This window comes from Acipenser ruthenus, chromosome 18 (assembly GCF_902713425.1).
Source record: "Acipenser ruthenus chromosome 18, fAciRut3.2 maternal haplotype, whole genome shotgun sequence".
NCBI classification, from domain to species: domain Eukaryota; kingdom Metazoa; phylum Chordata; class Actinopteri; order Acipenseriformes; family Acipenseridae; genus Acipenser; species Acipenser ruthenus.
The window spans coordinates 25926406-25945714 of NC_081206.1; the positions used below are offsets into that span (position 1 = coordinate 25926406).

A 19309-nucleotide genomic window follows, 5' to 3' on the forward strand; every position below is an offset into this window, starting at 1 on the left:
CGTTGACTAAAGTCTTCATGAGCCTTGTAGTTTTTCCTTAAATTACATTTACTAAATTGTAAAGCGGAATTCAAGATCCGGTGTATTTGAATTTTGACAATAAAATCTCAGTTAACAATGCCATTAAAAGGGAAACTGTTACCTATACTGTGGAACTGCCATCTTCCCTGTATTCTTTCAGGGAGAAGTTGTAAAATTTTCTAAACAAAAAGAAAAAAAGTTCCATTAACTTTTAAATAACAAAATATGTTGGCGATTTACTTGGATTTTAGCATTTTATTAGTACACCCTTGAGTTGTCCCAGTGTTCACCTGCTGGAAATGTCATTATATCTGACATAAGCACATAATTGTTAACAAGACAAAAACAAAATAATTCTGGAGGTCTGTTATCCACATACTGTAGCTAGCTGTTAGTGAAAACAGCATTGCCACGCTTCAGTATAAAATGTAAACTATTTAAGGGTTCCTTGCTTGTATGACTGAGGAATTTGTTTTTATCAAAGTGAAAGGTTCAACTCCCAGCTCAACAAGAGAAGCATTCCTAGACAGCCACTCAGTAGCTCTTACAAGCTGGAATGTTCACTGGCATGCTTGCAGAGCTAGCTGGGCCAAAAGATAAAAAGCCTAACTTAATCTTACCTCAAATATAAAAAGGATAGAATCTAGTTCTTCTCTTTGCGATTTATGACCTGAAAGATATGCAAGAAATATATAAATGTACACCTCACTGATAAATGCACATTAAAGTTAAATGTCAGAAGTTATACTTGTGAATCTGGTTTCATTTTTTTTTTTTTTTTTTATTCAGTCCCCAGAAAAGGCTGATTCATTCTAGACACTATACAAATCAAGCTGATTGCACCTGCAGAAACTTTCACATCCTATACAGTATATTGGAGTTTTACCAGAGATAGAAACAGAGGTACAGTATGCTCCTTCAATTTGTGGACTAAAATGTTTAATGGCATAAGGAGAACATGTTTCAGCCTCACTACAAGTAATGCCAAATGTAATCATTCCCAAAAGAACCAATTCCTCTTCACTCTTAATTGGAGATGTATATTCATGGCTAACTATACTTCCTGTCGTTTTTCTACTTCAATGGCTACTTCTCATTATCAACATTTAATTATGAGAGCAGGAGTCCAGAGCTATCGTAAAACTGAATCGATGTGCAGCATCACAAATGACAACTAGAGGCAAAACAGAATTTTCCATTTAAGTTAATGAATAATCCAGATTTGACATCTCTGGAGTTACACTGGGTCTTAATTGCTGAAATGCAATATACTTTGAGGAGTAAGACACCATTCGGTCACATGTTGGTAACAGGGAATTTGAATGGCTAAAATGCACAATATTCTCGAGACCGGTTATTTATACTTGGAACACTACAGTTTTTGTACACATTCAATATTTTGGATAAGGGAACATGAGCAAAAAATAAAATAAATAGATCTTACCTTTCTGTTTAAGACCAACTTCAATGGTCACAAAATTTTCAAAGAAAACATAGAAGATGTGTGAATAATTCTGGTCAAAAAAATGTTTCAGATCAACTGATTCAGCATTCTCTGTGGGGAGGAAAGAGACATACATTAAACTAAAAAAGGGCCATACCATAGAAATCTCATAGAATAGTTTGTGTTGATATGGCCAGAGATTCAAACAGTGTGGCAGTAACAGTTACATTAGGCCATATTCACATATGGTTAACTTGTGTTATTTAAAAAATGTTTGTTTCCCCCACAAAAACTGTTTTTCTGAACAGAATAAAGTTTGAAATAAGTTTGATATTGTTGATTGTTCTTAAATGTCATGATATCTTTGCATTAAGTTTACAAACTAGTCAGCATTGGCAATAACCGTGACCACACACTGCTGTGCAGAGCATGTAGATTAGATTTGTCATTTCATCAGCTCTTAAATTCTGTGAATAGCTCTTGTTTGGGTTAAGTACTAACCACCACACTACTGAATTACTCTACTAGACATGAAATTGGGCCGTGTTTTTAAAATCCAAAAAATATTTATTGGATCAACATTGGTACCCTGAAAGTACAAGAAAATCTAGCATGCTTCAATATTATTGATTTCAGATTTGACAGTCAGAGTAGCATATGGCATAAGACACAATGAGATAAGGGGCAAATATGGGAATTTCAGAGGATTGAATCATTCAAAACTCTGCATGGTATCAACATTTTAGGATATGGCTGTATGTTAAATTCTTTCAGGAACTGGTCACAATACAGTTGACAAATATAATAGGCTTAAATTACTAGAACATTACAGTACAAGGAGTTTCATGGCATGGATTAACAAATACAGTAAACTAACTATAATATGTTTAATATATAGATACATAAATGCTACAATCTGGTCTATACCAATGTACAGCAGAATTTCTATTAATTACAAACTCTCTATTTTGACAGTATGCCTCAATTAAAACAAAAACGACCTCCTGTTGACTTTATGAGCTTGTATTGCAAGAGCTGCAGTGCACAATATCAAGCAGCAAGGTAAGAGTCATACTTGCTCACAGCAGCATTCAACAATGGTTATTAAAGGACGTAACCAAGACTAAATGGACTTGTAACCACTGCTAATTTCCTGAGGGGTAAATCACCTGTACCAGAATCGCAGTACCTCGGGAAATTATATCAGCAGTTGTTATGGAACAGCCCACTATAATTACACTCAAATTGATTGCGTTTCCTCTAAATGATGAATACACTAGTTCTAAATTCCATATGTCACTGGAAATCTTGAAGTAGCAACTTGTGCATTTGAACTATTTTCTTGCAGATATTCTAATATCAAAGAAAAGTGTAGGACAAATATTAAGACTTTAATTCCAATACAGAATTATACTTCTGTAAGAAAATAAGCCTTTTTTCATAGAAGTACAACAATATCCATACAAAACAATCACTGAACTGGATTCCGGATTTGCTTTCTTTCTTTTCCCAATTTGTGTTAACGATTTCTGTCAGGATAACTGGTAAACTGTGCATTTAAAATTAGTATTAATTATACATACCACCGTGCATAGGCATAATTTTAATTATGGCAGGTTTTAAAATGTGCTGTTCCAGAATATTGTCACTAAAATTAACATGTAGTCCTAGGCCAAATTCCAAAGAAAAGTGCAAAATCCCCTACAAGAAAGATACTCAACCATATTCCCAGCCACAGTCAAGAACTTGCCTGTAGCAAGGATTCAAATAACAGCTTGAGCACAGATTCCACTGCACCTCCCACTTATATTCGCATTGTAGGCAAAGGTAAAAAAAATAAATAAAAATATGCCTGCAGGCTACTGTATAGTGCAGTAACTGTTCTGGGTGAACTGACATTCATCGGAACACCTTAAATTCTTAAGAATGGAAAACTGCTCACATTGCCTTTTTGATATACATACTGCAACGCTACTTCTGCAAAGCTATGTGGCCCCTGCTTTTAGATCAGTACTTTGCTGGAAGTCTAGGTGATTCAGATGAAGTTGCTTAATAAACAATTCAAGCGCACAGTCCAGCATGTTTAGTACGAAAAGTTGTTTACAAGCGTTGACACATTTAACACGGTGTAATGTTACGCACAATTCCATGGGCAGAAGACTATAACCGTGTAGCTTCTGTAAATTACTCTGACATTACACAGATACATATTTGCCAAGGTATGACTACGTAAATACTGTCGTTTGATCAACTCCTGGTCTTGTATGGCTTGTGGTAAAAGCACATCCACATGTATTTGACATGCTGGCTTTCAATGTAAAAACAAAGAAATAATCCACACACGTATTTGACACACCCATAAACCAATTAGCCTATTGTACAAATGAAATGTACTAGAAAACTATTTTCAAATTGTTTAAAAGTCGTGCAAAAAAACAAAAAAAACACGACGAATGGTAAAATAAAGCAAATCAACGTTTTGCTTAGTAAATAAATAATTACCGGTAACTCAAAACAAAAAGGCTACCTCAAAAGCTATCGTTAACATTCTTCTCACCAGATTACAGCGAGAGCCCGTAAATACACAGCATGGGCGTTAATGGTAAAACAATATATAAACCCAAGCAACCGCCAAACCAGACCTCTACGAAAATCGTACCTTAGCAATTAATTTCAGGAGAGTAACTCCAACAATTGCAGTCTCAAAACAACAAGACCCACATGTCAGCAGCAGGATCAAAGAATTAAATCATTTTAAACTCACCTATGACAATTCGTAGGTGTTTGAGGCGAGTCAGGACATCCTTTTTGGTCTCCAGCACTTTCTGTGTCGATTTCTTAACGTCCCCATGCGTTTTTTTAGAAAACATACCGAAAGCAAATAGAGGGACCAGAAAAGGTACACCCCCTGTGTAGCTTCAAATTAAAAAATAAATCTGCAACCGTTATCATTTAAAATTGAGACTGTTTCAAATAACTCTACATGTTATATACAATAAATAAATACATAAATAAATAAATAAAACGAACGGGAATCTTTGCGTTTCGCAGAAAAAAACTCACACGAATCGCACCTCACACACAACACTGCCTTTCTCCCAAACAGAATAAATGTCTTCAAATATGGCGGAGAGTTCAAGACAAGAAAACAAACTAATCAAGACAGAGCAATCCACCCCCTATTACTGCAAAAAAAAAGTTGAATTTTTTCTTCCTGCTTGCAAATAAAACCCTTAAACTTTTATTTTTTCAACATTAGAATAATTGTTGGGCTTTTTTGTGATGAGTTCTAGTTCCGCAACAGTGGGACATCTAGTTGTCATGGAAACGGCAGAAAGCTGTCCTTTGCTTAATTTGAGGTTTTTTTTGTCAGGACCCACAATTATTAGTATATTATTTTGATGGGGTTTTTTTTTTCTGCAATCTTCAGTGATAGTTGCCATCTAAACACAACTGTGACACTTAATCAAATTTAACGTGGAAGGATTACAGGGCACATTTTACCTGTTTACAACTGAACAGGCCTATTTTAAGGGGAAGGAATGATTCCTGAAAAAGCCACAACACTATAGGCTAGCATCAGAGGCGTATTGCGTATTGACTTGGACGTGGATGTGATTACAGCGTACCGTTATACGTCTCTAAGTAAAAACAAATCAGTTGATTGTCGTTCATATTAATTTTTCATGTATATTTTTTTTAACTGTCGATAAAATACCACACCACAATACAAATGTTATTTAGTCAGCAAAGTTACAAAGTTATCTATGTATATAAAAAGCTAAACACTCGAAATCCAACATGTTCAGAAGGTAGCAGTTTTGTTTTCTTATTATAAAAACATAAATTACTTGGCATGCAAAACATTTTCTAACGGTAAACTAAACTGCCAATCAAAAAAAAAATCGACTTAAGAACGCGCTTAACTTCATGGATCAAATTACTTATAAGTATCTTTTCATAGTCAATTGATTACTATAGGCTGCCAGACGCTTTATGTTTGTAAACTGAAAAAAGAGAAACGTGCCAAAAAAGCGCATAGCATTTTGGGACATATATTTTCAACCATCTCCCATTCCGTATACTTTCCTTTTGGACAAAACACCTGTGAACTTCAACTCCCAGAAAACTAAGAGTGGAAAATAGCGCGAGTCAACCATCCATGGTATGCCTCAAATCCCACCCCTCTTAAACTCGATTGGACTAGGTCATCATGTTTCTCCTTCTAATGCACGCGATTGGCTAAAATAACTGCCCATAACCGCCCCCACGAAACTGTAAAGATTCTGGTTAGGTTGTTACCGAGCTTTGCATTCAACTTGTTAAAAAATAGGAGAATTGGTACATTTGGGATCTCTCAGCCGTTTAAGAAAAGTTAACAGATATACAATGCCGGTGCATTCGAGGGAGAAGAAGGAGAGTAACCATGAAGAAATGGAGGTCGATTACCCGGAGCACGACGGCAGCAGCTCCGACGAAGAGGACACAGAGAGCTCTTCAGTTTCGGAAGATGGAGACAGTTCAGGTGGGGGTACTTGAAATATTTTCATTTTAAAATCTGTTTCTTTAGTTATAGCACATTCGTGTTCACGTTATTTTTTGGGTAATTCTGTATTTCATTGCGAATTCTTAGAAGGCACGAGGATGCAAGCTGTGTTTTTTTGTTTTTTTTTTGTATTTTGCGACAGCGCCGTTGCGGTAAATTGCTAACACTGTCATAAAACAGGATTGTAAACAATGTATTACTATTATAACACATACGTTCATTACAATGTGCTTTAAAATAGGTACGATAAGGTGTGTATTATTTTTTTGGTCACCCTATGTTATAAGCCCATTTTATTTGTCTAGTTGGGTGACCTGATTGAGTGGGTCTGAAATACGGAACAGACCCTTTTTTACTTACGAATACTAGATCGTAGAGCTGAATGGAAAACAAACACATTTAAATTGACAACAGTATGTTAGAAAATGGAACAATTGCTAGAGAACGAGAATGCCCCGCCGTGTTGCTGAAAAATAACTCGTTTTTTTTTTTTTTTTAATGCATTCTCTAGCCAGCTGATCCTGTTAAAAGTTAGAAATTGCAAACAAACTGTAAAGTTCCCGCTAAGCAAAACATGAATACGTATGCATAAATTGGCACAATGGATTGTTTTGCATAAGGCAACTTTGTGGGGTGAGGTTTAATTGTATATTCTGTACTGCAGTGATTTATAATACATTTACAAATAATTTGAAATTACTTAACTGACCGTGACTGTCACAACTAGCTTTAAATGTTGTTTTTAAACACCTTTTTATTCAGAGATGGATGATGAAGACTGCGAAAGGAGAAGAGTTGAATGCTTAGACGAAATGACTAACCTAGAGAAACAGTTTACAGATCTGAAAGACCAGTAAGTCCTATTATTAAAAGCAGAATAAATAGTGTACCATATTAAAATGTCCACCTAGGTAACATTCATGTTTTGGTTTCAGTTTTTATTACATCTTTAAAACGTATTTTGAAATGTTTTATGTTTAGCATGCCTTATAGCAATGTTTTCTCTGCTTAAAGACCCTACAACATGCTTCTAGTTAGTTCTCCACATAAGCTTTTTGCATCGTCAGTGCGAGAGAGAAACTTGCCTGCAACACACGTGCCAGCTTTCTTTTAATGTTTGGTTTATTTTTAAGTCATACATTTTGGCTGGAATATGTGTACACATTCAAACGCATGATAGCTGGTCAACCTGAATTCCCTTTTTTTTTTGGTTAGGCTTTATAAGGAACGACTCAGTCAGGTGGATGCCAAGTTACAAGAAGTAATTGCTGGAAAAGCACAAGAATACCTGGAGCCATTGGCCACTCTACAGGACAACATGCAGATTAGAAGTAAAGTGGCAGGTAAGCAGCGTTTCCATGCAAGATGTTTAAGAAATATGCAGCAATGAGTGCTTGTGTCTTATTTATTTTGTAATTCTCTATTGCCGATCCTTCACAATGCTCTTCTGAGGAATAGTCAAGTGTTCTTTTTTTCACAAATCCCCTGCATTATTGTGTTTTGTCCACAGGGATCTATAGAGAGCTTTCTTTAGAATCTGTGAAGAACAAGTATGACTGTGAAATTCAAGCAGCTTTCCAGCACTGGGAGGTGAGTACCCTGGCCTTTGAACCCTGTTCACAAGAATGTGTGTGTGTTTTTTATTTATTTTTATTTTTATAAATGTTCCAGAATCTGTGCTCATCCTGGTTATATTTTCTATTCCTTGGTGTAACGGAGCAGGCTAGCTTCTTATGCATGTGTGCCAGACATCATTCGGATCCTTCTCATTATGTCCTTCTTCTTTCCCAAGAGTGAAAAATTGCTTTTATTCGACACTGTTCAAAGCGAACTGGAAGAGAAAATCAGAAGACTTGAAGAAGATAGGCACAATATAGACATCACTTCAGGTAAGGCTGATTTCAGGATGCTAAGATGTGGTTGTATTTGTAGTGGGTAGATTACACAGGCAAGGAAAGGGAAGCATTCATTTAACTTGGCAAGAAACAACTTTGATTCTGTTAGCAATTACATAATCCGTGTTGGTGAAAGATAAAGATCAGTCATAAATTATTATTCACTTCAACTAAAACTTGGTAAGTATTACCATAGTGTGTGCTTTAAGATTTTCATAGTATATTGAGCTTCTATTAAAGTGCCCTACATTGTATTTCCAAAATATAGTAAAAAGTTTTTGCAAAGTGTCAGCCAACTTGTTGGTTTTGTTTGTGGTAACAATATGTCTGAAACAGCTGAACAGATCTCCTTTAAACTGCTGTTTATATTGTATTTTATTTCCTTTAGAATTATGGAATGATGAAATCCAGTCAAGGAAGAACAAGAAAAAGGATCCCTTTAGCCCTGATAAAAAGAAGAAGCCAATTGTTGTGTCAGATATCCTTTTGAGCTTGAGAAATCTTGGAATTATGGATTTGCCAACAAATGGTTTTGTTACTTTGTTTCTGTGTATTCTTTTTCATTGTAGTTTCCATAACTTTCTCACGACCATATATAGTTTACATGCTGCAAGATCTTGATATACTTGAAGACTGGACCGCGATTAGAAAGGTATTTATGATCCCAATCGTGCTTATTTAAAAAAACAAACAATGCAGCCCTTTCAAGTATAATTGTATATAAAGCTTCACCCCTGCAGAAGGAATACATGTTTCTTCAGTACAGGTTTTATTTTTTTCCCCAGGCCATGGCTACATTGGGACCCCACAGAGTAAAACCAGAAAGTAAGGATCAAACATGTTTTATATTTGCTTCCATGTTTTGTTAGTATGTTTTATGGTTAAACATAATTCACCTGAAGCTGAAACAGCTGTGAATTTATACTAATAAGACATATATTATTATTATACCTGGGAACACCTATTCACAAAAATGTCCAACAAAATAATTGCCTAAAAGATAAATGGGGCCCATTATCACCACAGTTTAACAGGCTTGCATTTCAAACTCTGAACATTTCCTCTTCCAGCTTCTACAAAAGGTGAAAAACATCAGCACAGTGCCCGATCAGAAGAGGGGAGGTTATTTTATGATGGAGAGTGGTACAGCCGTGGGCAAACGATATGCATTGACAAGAAAGATGAATATCCTACAAGGTAAGATGATCCAGGCAGTTGGTATTTCATGATGTACATTTTTGCATCTGCAAGCCCTGAGCATTCATATTAAATCATGTTTCTAATTGTTTTTTTTTTTTTTTATGCAGTGCCATAATAACCACCATAAATCACGATGAAGTCTGGTTCAAAAGACTGGATGGCAGCAAGTCTAAGCTATATATTTCCCAGCTTCAGAAAGGAAAATACACCATAAAACACTCCTAGTCGTCCTTTTTTCCGTCACGTAATTCTAAGGAGTATAAACTGGTGCCATAAAATGTATCGCACATTTTTTATATATATATATATCTAGGTCTCAATTCTTTTCATTGCTTAAAGCTAGTAGATTTTTTGTTCTCCATAATGTATACTGTGTATATTGTATATACTGTTACTCCAGGTGCCATGGATAATTGCATTTAAAGTGTTTTTGTTCTTTTTTTTTATTTTTGTGACTTGCCGTCTTTCCCCCTCCCTGGAGGAAATCAGAGGTGCTGCCAATAGTAGTGATCAGTTTAATCTGGGTGCTGAAAGAATTCCAGAGCGGTATTTTCACGACCATGCAGCGTTTTGGAAAGGGTTGTCAACAGGTTTAAGATGGATACCACACAGGGCTCCAAACAGGAACAAATATCCGCATTTTGTCCTTTTGAACATGGGTATATAAAACAGCCTCGATCGTAAGCCGATATGATAATAGCTGATGTATATTACTCTGCAGGCTTAGCCAATTTATATCATTTTAAAAGGTTAATTGGGTAGAAGTTAATGCTTATTTTAAAGTTTTGGGAATGGTTGTTAAGGACGTACCTGAGCACTTTAGCTTTGTTTCTACTACCCAACACTGTACTGGAATCCATTGTTCATGGCTCTGCTGATCTTTGTGTTTTACATTGTAGATGGAACCATGTTTAATGGTGGGTTAAATGAGAATGGTGCCTTAAGGAGGAGAGTGGTCTGGCATGCATTTGAGCACTTAACGGTTATTGGTGGAAATAAAGCTTTAGTCACCTTTGTGACAGTTCTCTGCTGATATGATTCCTGCCAAAACCTTGTCTCTGACTGCTTCACCAGGTGTGAATATGGGCCCTGCTGCCCCCAGTAACCCACTCTCCTCACTGCAGAGCACCGAGATTTAACCACCTCACCAGGAACTGTTGCTCTATTTACCTCATTGATTACTGCTGCTATCATGGTTTCACATGAGTATTTTTCTTTTTTTCCTGCCACTATTCACCTACAGGAAGGAAGTCATGATGATCAGTGTTTTTTCTACAGACAAATATATATATATTACTGTGTTAGATAAACAATTAGGATTTCATGTAGTGTTTCTATATTTTCATGAAGGTAGAGGTGACTATTCCTGTGCTGCAATTTGAGAAAGTAAAGAGGAAAATCTGACAAATTCCATTTAAGTTTACTGAAGGTTTGCATTTAAATAATGTCTGTCTAAAATTTGATGTTACAAAATAAATATATAATTAGATATGACATTGGAGACACATTCAATCCCAGTGTTAATGGAAGCAAGTTCCACTAAAAACCTGCAGTATAAGCCTACCTCTGAAGAAGACTCCTCAGAATGGCAGTTTTGTGGAATAAGAATTGCCAGATTACATTGCTGCTGTCCACAAAACAGTGCTGACGGTGTGTAAATATATTGCTTTTGTACTGCCTTCTTGTTACGGGGAGGGCTTAACATCTCGTAAATACATATTTAGTTTATGCATAATTAAATAGTGACTATTATATGTAATTATTTTCAGTGTAATATGCTTCGTTTAAAATACGAAGCAACAGCTCTCCAAATACAAGTGTATACTGTATTTCTTATGTACTGTAAACTGAAAAGTACAGTAGAATTAAATATAAAAGGGATAAAACAAAAGCGTGTTTATTTTTAATGTTGATAAATAACTATTGTAGTTATGTTGTGTTAAAGATTTTAGAATGGAAAATTATAACAATATGCAGCAATGTATTGTTCCAGATGGACAATATTGAATGACTTGCAGGAAGATGATTGTTAACAGTAGACTATTGTGTTATAAGACCATACTTGCATCATGCTATGAATTTGTACATACAATAAATAATGTGCTGCCATTCAAGGATGCTGTCTAATTAAAAGCAAGCTCATGTTCACCATTCATTACCCACTGTTATTTTTGTTATGCATTCTAGTGTTACAATGCCTCCATTCTAGATTTCAAGTTAAAAGGTTGAATTAGCCATTTTTTTACATAATGATCTTCCAGACCTGGCAATGTAACAAACTAGTTTTGAGTTTGGGCTACTTTTTTAATCAAGCTTTCCAGTACTGAAGCAGTGGTTTTATCCATCTGCTGCACAACTCTGCTCTTACGGTGATTTGTAGTGAAGAATCCTTCTAGACATGAGACACAAAGTGTGTATCGACAAAATATGCAATCACATAAGTACTCAAAATAAACATGTAATATAGTCTCGATGGCTTGTTCCATATTTTTAGAAAGCCATCCAGGTTTTGATCAGCCCAACTTGGTAAATGCAGAGCACATATTGTGATGGACTACCAGTATATGAACATTACTAAAGTTTAACACGCTGATAATTTGTCTTGTGCATCAGCCACAGAATAAGTTCAGCCAGTGAGAGCTAAATACAAGAACGTTGCTAATAGCGACCACTCGAGAGCCTGTCTAAGTGTTTTTCTATATCCAAAGATTTAACATGGGGATTCATCAGTGGTGGCTGTAGAGAGATGGTCCTATTAAACAGGTGGTCTTCAAGAAAGCTGTAGTTTAAAAGTTATTCATGCCACTAGCTTTTCAAACCAATCCAAAAAATTAAATTCTACTTAAAAAACACGATGATGCATTTTCAGAACACTGCAAAACGTGTATTTTGTTATTATTCCAACTGATTGAAGACTCGTTTGATGAGTAGGAGAGCAATTTAAAACTATGCTATATAAAATCTCATGTCATTGCTCACACAGGTAATTGGCATGTAACGTCATGACATGTAGAAATGTAAAACTGAAAGCGAACATGTTGTGTTGTGCTTCCCCAGATGCATTCAAAATAAATATAATAGTAATTAAAATGATTAATCCTTAGCAGTGAACGCAACATATATACCCATGTGGTGGTGTTTTGGGTAACAACTAAACATACTGAAACTCATTAGATCCAGACTCCAGCTTAACTCGTTTGAGGTGGGATCCTAATGCAACACATCTATATTTGAAAGCACATCCTGTAGTACAGCTAGGAAGCCCAGGTCCAATCAAGACACGTTTCTCTTGAAATTCATCGACACTCTGGATTGCATAGTTGATTCTGGTACTGTGTGCAATCAGTTGAAACATAGTGTTGCTTGTGCTGGGTCCAGGGATGTTTGCATTTGTGCTGTAGTGTTTTGCTTGTAGAAGTAATAAACACCTCGGGAGCCCTCAGCTGGAGGTCAAAAGGCACTTCACACATTACAAAAATGTATGTAACCCAATAAGCCACATGGAAAAGGTACCTTATATACGGGTATTTATATTGTTAATAAAAGTGAGATTTTTTTCAGACTTTGTACGCTAGTTACAGATAAACAATATACTGATTTATTTAAAAAAGTAAATCATTTCCGTGTTGCTGCTTTATTTTTTATCATGAATATTTACAATATAACTTTTGTTTAATTCAGCAAACCCAATTTAATAGTCACAATAAAAAGACTTATACCCATCATTTCAAAGGCGTACAGTATCGAGTTACTAGCGGTCAGGATGAGATTTTTTTTCTTCTCCACTAGATGTCGCTATTTCCCTTCCTTCTGCTCTGTCTTGCCGCAGAAGCTGCCTACCCAGTTTGTTGTGGTCTCTAATTCCCGGACTCTGTTTTTCGGGAAGATGACAGCGAAGAAGTCGGGGTCACGGTTGGAGACAGAGATCGAGCGGTGCCGCTCTGAGGGTCAATGGGACAGAATCCCAGAGCTTATTAGACAGCTGTCTGTCAAACTAATCGCAAACGGTAGGAAGCTGCAAATATATTATGATCTATAAATACAGGGCCTGCTGTGCAACCAAAAGCCTGGGGTTATTCTGATAGAATCGTTGCAAAGTAGATGGATGAATTGGAGGGATACTTGTTATGAATATAAGTGCCTGAGAGTTCAGGGTATTTAGACAGACGGTGAATTGTCACAAAACGTAAATGTTCTATTTGTAATATAAAGATAAATACTGTAGTTTGTTTACAGTTCATTTAGTCATCTTTACTTTTAATTTTTTTTTGCTGGTTACAGCGTTGTTTAGAATTAAACCCTTTAAAGATTTGTCTGGATACCCGTCAATCAGTTAATGTTATTCACAATTTACTTGGGGTAACTTGGAGTTCCCGAAGCGAGATTAATGAGGAAAAGTAGGCTGGGCCAGCAGTATTCGTTTTTCAAGTGACTGTTATTACTGCACTATGTATAGTGACACTGTCAGATGCTAGTGGAGACATTTCCTTGGTCAAAGTGAGTGTTTAGGAATAAAGGGATACGTTTTAAATAACTCCCAGCAGTTTGTATTTTTAATGCATGATACCACTGACTTTAATGGGCTAGTATTATGCAGTCATAATTAATAGTCAGAGACCATAAGGTAAGTACTGCATGGGTTTGCGAAAGAGTATAATATCACATACTTAGTACTGTTGTGTGAACCATTAAACTGTGCAAATTAACACAGGCCTCTTATACAAGGCTGTACCAGCCCTGTCCTTGAAAACAGGATTACTTGCATCTCAGGAGTTGAAATCTAGATTTTTTTTTTTTTTCAATATAACTCACTTTATTTAATCAATATAACTGAGTGTGCCTGGTCTGAAGTGCTGTCCTGAACACCATTACAATATATCACACTGAAGTATGTGGTCTGTCCTGCAGGAAACCTGGAATTTCCTCCAGCATGTCCCTACATTTCCAGAGTTCAGCAGTTTTTTCACTGAAATATAATTATTAAATGCTACATAAATCTAACAAAATATAAATTATGTCTTCACTGTTAATGAGATAGAAATTCACATCCCACATACCCAGAATCTTTATTTGAAGCCAGAAGTAGAGTAAGAAATATAACTGGTGAATTAACTCCAGTCACTTCAGGGGATACCTTACCTCTGCATGTGACATTAAGACTACTAGAGATCAATGAAATGACCTGTAAACTTCAAGAAGTACGTCCCTGGTGATGGGGATATAGCCTAGTGGCTGTCAGTCCATCATACTTACAGCTGGTTTCACAGACCCCCGAATAGCATTAGTCTTGGAGTTCCTTACCTAAAGCAGCATTAGGTATAATTAGTACTGATCATAAAATTGGTAAAAGAAACATTTAGCACGGGTTACACACTTACTTTTTTACATGCATACTATGTACTGTATATTGATCATCTCCAGTACAATTTCGTTACCAATGGTGTCATTTTAAATTCAGCTGGGGATGTATGCTGCTAACATGTTTGCTTTTTCCAAAGCACAAGCTTATTGATGGAATGTTCTACCTTTATTATTAATGGACTTGCATTCATTTTGCAGATGATTTGGCTGAGCTATTACTGGGGGAAGCCAAGCTTCAGCAGTACCTCAAAGAGAACCCTATCAAACAGGGAGCGAGCCCTCGCGGAGCCAAGCCAAAGCTGGTTGAAGTCAGGAAACACCTGACAGCAGCTCTTGACAGAGGAAATCTAAAGGTAAAACTTATCCACTTGTATTTGCATAATAGGATGACAAAGGTTAAACTATATTATTTTTCCCTTGTAAATAATACAACTGCCTTTATTGCCAGCACCTCTGCGTGAAATCATAATTTGTGAAAATGTATTTACCCAAATATTTGTTAAATATAACTGCTTATACAGCATGTTATTTACTAAATTAGAAGTTTTGTCTTAAAACCTGTTAGAAGTGGCAGACTTCAGAGGGCCCCTACAGAATGCCAGTTGTCTGTTTTTCTTGTGACAGGTTATAATTACCTTGAATGCTGTGGGGTTTCTTTGTGAAGACTACTATTTTTTCTGTAAAATATGCCCAATCAAGCACGTTTAATCGTGATTATAGAGCAGAGAAATTAATTTGGACAATTGACAAATCAAGACTTTTAATTAATGTCTAAGAATGTCAGATGTTTACTAGAGTTTAGCATGAGACATTTTGTTGGCAGAGAGACTACCAATGTGGAATTGAAATCTCTGAACCATCAATATTTTAACTTTTAAGGTTGTCATAAAAAGCCATTGGGCTACTTGGTATTCTCTGTGCCCAACTGGAGATCAGCATTAGTCTGTACACTGCCAGTTTTAAGCTGACATTACACTTCCCCTTTGCTTTGACATGGTATTACTATGATAGGTTGTGATAAGTGATCATCACTTCTCTTTTTTTTTTTTTAATGCCACTGCAGTACCCTTATATCCATCACTGAGCTGGCATTACAAATCCCATAGCAGTTGACGTTAACGTAAATGTGTTTTTAGAAAATATGACAAGGTTTCTGGTCTGCCATATAGATTTGATAGAGCTTTGTCACTTCTGGCCTGTTGGCAGGATATTTTTTGTTCTGACAACCTTCTGCAGGTCATTAGGAGTGATGTTACATTTCCCATGGCTGTTATTCCCATTCTTTGGGTCAACTAGCACAGAAGTGGAACTCATGTTATGACAAAGAATTGACACTGTACTACTTTTCTCTCTTTAAAGTCTGAGTACATGCAAGAGGCCAGTTTATTAATGGCCAAGTTGAACTATGTGGAAGGCAATTACAGGGAGGCTCTCAGCAATTACTTCAAAGTTGGCCTTGATGATCTGCAGCTGGTTGGCATCCCTGTTTATAGGTTGTCAATGATCGCTGAAGCATACGCAACAAAAGGTGAGTAATGGGCACTGAGATACCTCATAGAGACATGCTCCTCAATACGCAGTACCTTTGATTAGTAAACTCAACTGAGAACTGTATGAAGCAAACAACACCGCTTTCTATTAACCATGAAGTCAATTAAGTATTTGAAAACCCTGATTAGGGACCCACCAGCTAAACTCAAATTAATGTAGTTATTATTGTAGGTTGTATCCCCTTTGGAAACCTTGTATGAACCTTGAGCAGGTGGTTAGCACATACTGCAGTTACATTTTTGCGAATCTCAATTCTGGCTATATACATTAAATTCAACTGCACAGGATTTAGTAAAAAAAAAAATATATATATATATATATATATACACACTGTTAAGTCAGTGGAACACATGGTGTTTTAATTCTGTATGTCCAGGAAAGAAAAGATAACAATATGGACGTGTGACAGGGATGACAAGTGGTCTGACGTCAGGCAGAAGCAGGAACAAAAATACTGACACCGGGAAAGTACTGCAGTTCAAAAGGCTTGCGCCGTTTTATTTAAATAATCCAAAAATAAATAAAATATTTAAACACAAACACTTGCTCACAGAGCGAAAATAAAAGGTTTAAACAAAAACAAATCACGGACACAAAATAAATCAAACACAGGTCAGGCTGGGCAGATTGCCTTTACTGTTCCTATGTTATTTTCTTTTAGTTTCGTTTTTCGTTTTCAATCTCCGTCTCGCTCTCTCCGCACCTACAACACCCACCTCGAGCTAGAGAGCTGCAGGCTTTTTATAACAGGTGACCATCTCCCGATTAGCAACAAATTAAATCACTTAATTAATTCGGGAGATGGCCACCTTCTGCACGAGTTTTTAAATACTGCGTGGATGGGGCTTCCCATCCACGCTACTAAATAATAACAGACATTCGGCTACGCCGTCCTAAATACATAAATAATAAATCCCGCAGCGCTCGCCGACATACATTTAAATACAATAAAAATAAATAAACAATACAAAACAATCTGCACAGGGGCGGAGGGGGAGACCCCGATCTAAAAATAAATAAACAATACACAGGGCTGCTCGCCCTGTTACAGGACCCCATTCATATTTTAGCTGTTTTCTCAGAAGCATGACTCATATTTACATCAATTAACATTAAAATGACTGTGGCTCTCCCCAGGCCATTTCTTAGGATTGAAACACTAATATTCTCGAATGACTCATCTGCAAGAGAACATTTCTTCTGTTGTTGCAGATAGCCTTTAAAAAAATTGAATTTGAAGGTGTCTGTCATAAAAACTTTTTTTTTTAATGAACTTCTGTCTTTGGTTGCCTAACGTTATTCATTTAACACATTATTAACATCAATGTGTTTGAGTAAAACCTAGCTAAAAATGCCTTTGGTTATTTTAATTATCTTTGCAAGATTTATTGCATAATGTTATTTTACAAAAGAACCCCCATTATTGCATCAAGTTGCCAAAGATAAATGTCTTAATTACGATATCTTTCACCTAAGCCAGAAATTATAATAATTTATCAGCAAGAAATGTGAGTACCAGCAAGGCTAGCTTTTTAGCTTACTCTCCTTCACCTGCTGTGAGCATTCTTCTGACCTCATCACAGCACCCCTATGTACACGAAGTAACAAACAGTTCAGTTTTATCCTGAGTAAAAAGTGTTCATAAACAAATATGCCTACATTAATGTGCAGATGTTAATCTGGACTGTTGTGTTAATTAAATCTAAATAAATATTTCTCTACATTTTAATAGGTCTTCTAGAGAAGTGAAGTGTACACAGCACTTATGGCAACATGTGTGCCTCTGACTGCATTCTGGTCCAGCTGGTATTTTTGCTTAGTTTTCTATTGAACTGCTGCCCCAGCCCAACCCTTTTGAGACAAGGTAGTTTCATTAGTATGTTTGAAAACGTAACAATGGTTTACATACAGCAGAATAGTACATCCTGGATTTAAACCCCTGTGGTGCAAGTTATATTGACTGCACCCTTTATTTTTGAAGTGAAACTAAACTAAAACAAAATCTTGCATTTTAGTTCAACTATAGTGGATAACATATTTCTGGAAACAACTTGTAAAGGTCATGACATTTTTCATAATATCATTTGGAACAATATGTAAAAGTCCATTTCCGCAGCTGATGAACTCTAGCAATACATTTCCTATATAAATACTGAATCATTAATTGAACTACTCTGCATGAGAGCTGTCTGTTATTTGATTGTAGTTACAGTTTCCTGACAGATGATGGCAGTGGTGCTCAAGTTTTTACAAGAACCCAATGATTGATTCTGTATTCCTTAACAGAATTTAATATAGCGTGTGGATAGATGTGGGCTTAACAAAGACTGTTTTGGAGGCATTCAGAATAGGTGATGTTTGTTCTCAATCACTATGTTCTAAAGATAAAAACATTTTGTGTGTTTTATTCATTTTATATCATTAATTCCTTAGTTGTTTGCTGGCTTCATTTTCTAATCCTGACCTCACTTGCTTTGACGTGTATATTTGTCATAAAGCAGCATTTCTGTATTTTCTCTTAAAGCAGCAGGAAATGTAAAAGATAGGGCTTGACCGCTTTACAGTATGTGGGTTAATGGTGAAGTCAGGGTATCTGATGTGTTTATAATTAGACCGGTACGGTAGGTGAAACTGATAATAGTGCAGTTTACCCTTATTTAAATTTAATGAAGTACTTGATAATGTAACTGATAAGGGATTAGTCAGGTCTGTTTAAGTAATGCGGGAGCTTATTAGGCTGCGAAAGTGCCACACAATTATGAATTAATGATCTCAGGAAAACAGATTCTTAATGTTAATGCCAATTACAAGTGCCAGAATTCAAATGAAATCCTACTTGTTCTAGCTTTTAAAATATCAGTAATCCAGCCTTTACTGGGGTCCATTCCCATTGCCCTTCTCTCTTTCCTGTTCCTTCTGCCCTTGTCCTAAGGGACAAATTAGTAAGTGAAACTTCATCTGTCCAATGAAATTCACCCCTTGCACGCTGACGAACTGTTACCCAGAGAGGACAAAGCACCCTGACGAATTTACTCTTGGAAACTTTCACTAATTTGGTATGAATTTGACTCCTCCATAGATTGTTGTGGAGTTGAAGCTTTCACTTTGTCATATTATTCAAAAGCAAGCTGATCAGATACAATTGAATTGAACAAACCATTACTGTTCCACAGTGTTTAATATGTATATACCTCCCATGTGACATGTTCTGCGGATATGAAGTGTATTTCTAGTATGCTGCCAGTAAATGGATTGTCACTTTAAATGTTGGCTGATGAAATCTCTGTTAAA

The 19309-nt window shown here is 36.2% G+C and overlaps 3 protein-coding genes across 12 annotated transcripts in view; 2 read left to right on the forward strand and 1 right to left on the reverse strand.

The window, feature by feature from the left end:
- LOC117418071 (ral GTPase-activating protein subunit alpha-1) overlaps positions 1 to 4792 on the reverse strand; it is a 48361-nt gene extending 43569 nt beyond the window's left edge. For 5 of the 9 annotated variants that reach the window (XM_058991696.1, XM_058991695.1, XM_058991697.1 and 2 more), the window contains exons 1-4: positions 4230 to 4792; positions 1466 to 1576; positions 642 to 691; positions 143 to 200 (exon numbers count right to left, since the gene is read on the reverse strand). In XM_058991696.1, the coding sequence (XP_058847679.1) occupies positions 143 to 200; positions 642 to 691; positions 1466 to 1576; positions 4230 to 4335 (325 nt within the window). In that variant the 5' untranslated portion in view covers positions 4336 to 4792. The remainder of the gene's footprint in view (positions 1 to 142; positions 201 to 641; positions 692 to 1465; positions 1577 to 4229) is intronic. The other 4 variants (XM_058991703.1, XM_058991704.1, XM_058991700.1 and 1 more) reach the window with 3 other exon arrangements.
- An 830-nt stretch (positions 4793 to 5622) lies between these two features.
- On the forward strand, positions 5623 to 11261 carry LOC117422018 (breast cancer metastasis-suppressor 1-like protein-A). Its single transcript, XM_034036615.3, has 10 exons — positions 5623 to 5990; positions 6774 to 6864; positions 7227 to 7354; positions 7522 to 7601; positions 7804 to 7900; positions 8295 to 8384; positions 8494 to 8558; positions 8692 to 8731; positions 8977 to 9103; positions 9214 to 11261. The coding sequence occupies exons 1-10, from the start codon at positions 5855 to 5857 to the stop codon at positions 9329 to 9331; spliced, it is 972 nt and encodes a 323-aa protein (XP_033892506.1). The 5' UTR covers positions 5623 to 5854; the 3' UTR covers positions 9332 to 11261.
- A 1617-nt stretch (positions 11262 to 12878) lies between these two features.
- Positions 12879 to 19309, forward strand: part of LOC117421130 (tetratricopeptide repeat protein 7B) — a 38397-nt gene continuing 31966 nt past the window's right edge. Inside the window, exons 1-3 of one of the 2 annotated variants that reach the window (XM_058991706.1) lie at positions 12879 to 13113; positions 14666 to 14820; positions 15827 to 15995. In XM_058991706.1, the coding sequence (XP_058847689.1) occupies positions 12993 to 13113; positions 14666 to 14820; positions 15827 to 15995 (445 nt within the window). In that variant the 5' untranslated portion in view covers positions 12879 to 12992. The remainder of the gene's footprint in view (positions 13114 to 14665; positions 14821 to 15826; positions 15996 to 19309) is intronic. The other variant, XM_058991705.1, reaches the window with a different exon arrangement.

Bases quoted from the DNA above. Each gene is read 5' to 3' on its own strand.
- LOC117422018 (XM_034036615.3), top strand. From the start codon at position 5,855: ATGCCGGTGCATTCGAGGGAGAAGAAGGAGAGTAACCATGAAGAAATG. The intron at 5,991-6,773 runs GTGGGGGTACTT...CTTTTTATTCAG, and splicing joins GGAAGATGGAGACAGTTCAG to AGATGGATGATGAAGACTGC. The intron at 9,104-9,213 runs GTAAGATGATCC...TTTTTTATGCAG, and splicing joins AAAGATGAATATCCTACAAG to TGCCATAATAACCACCATAA.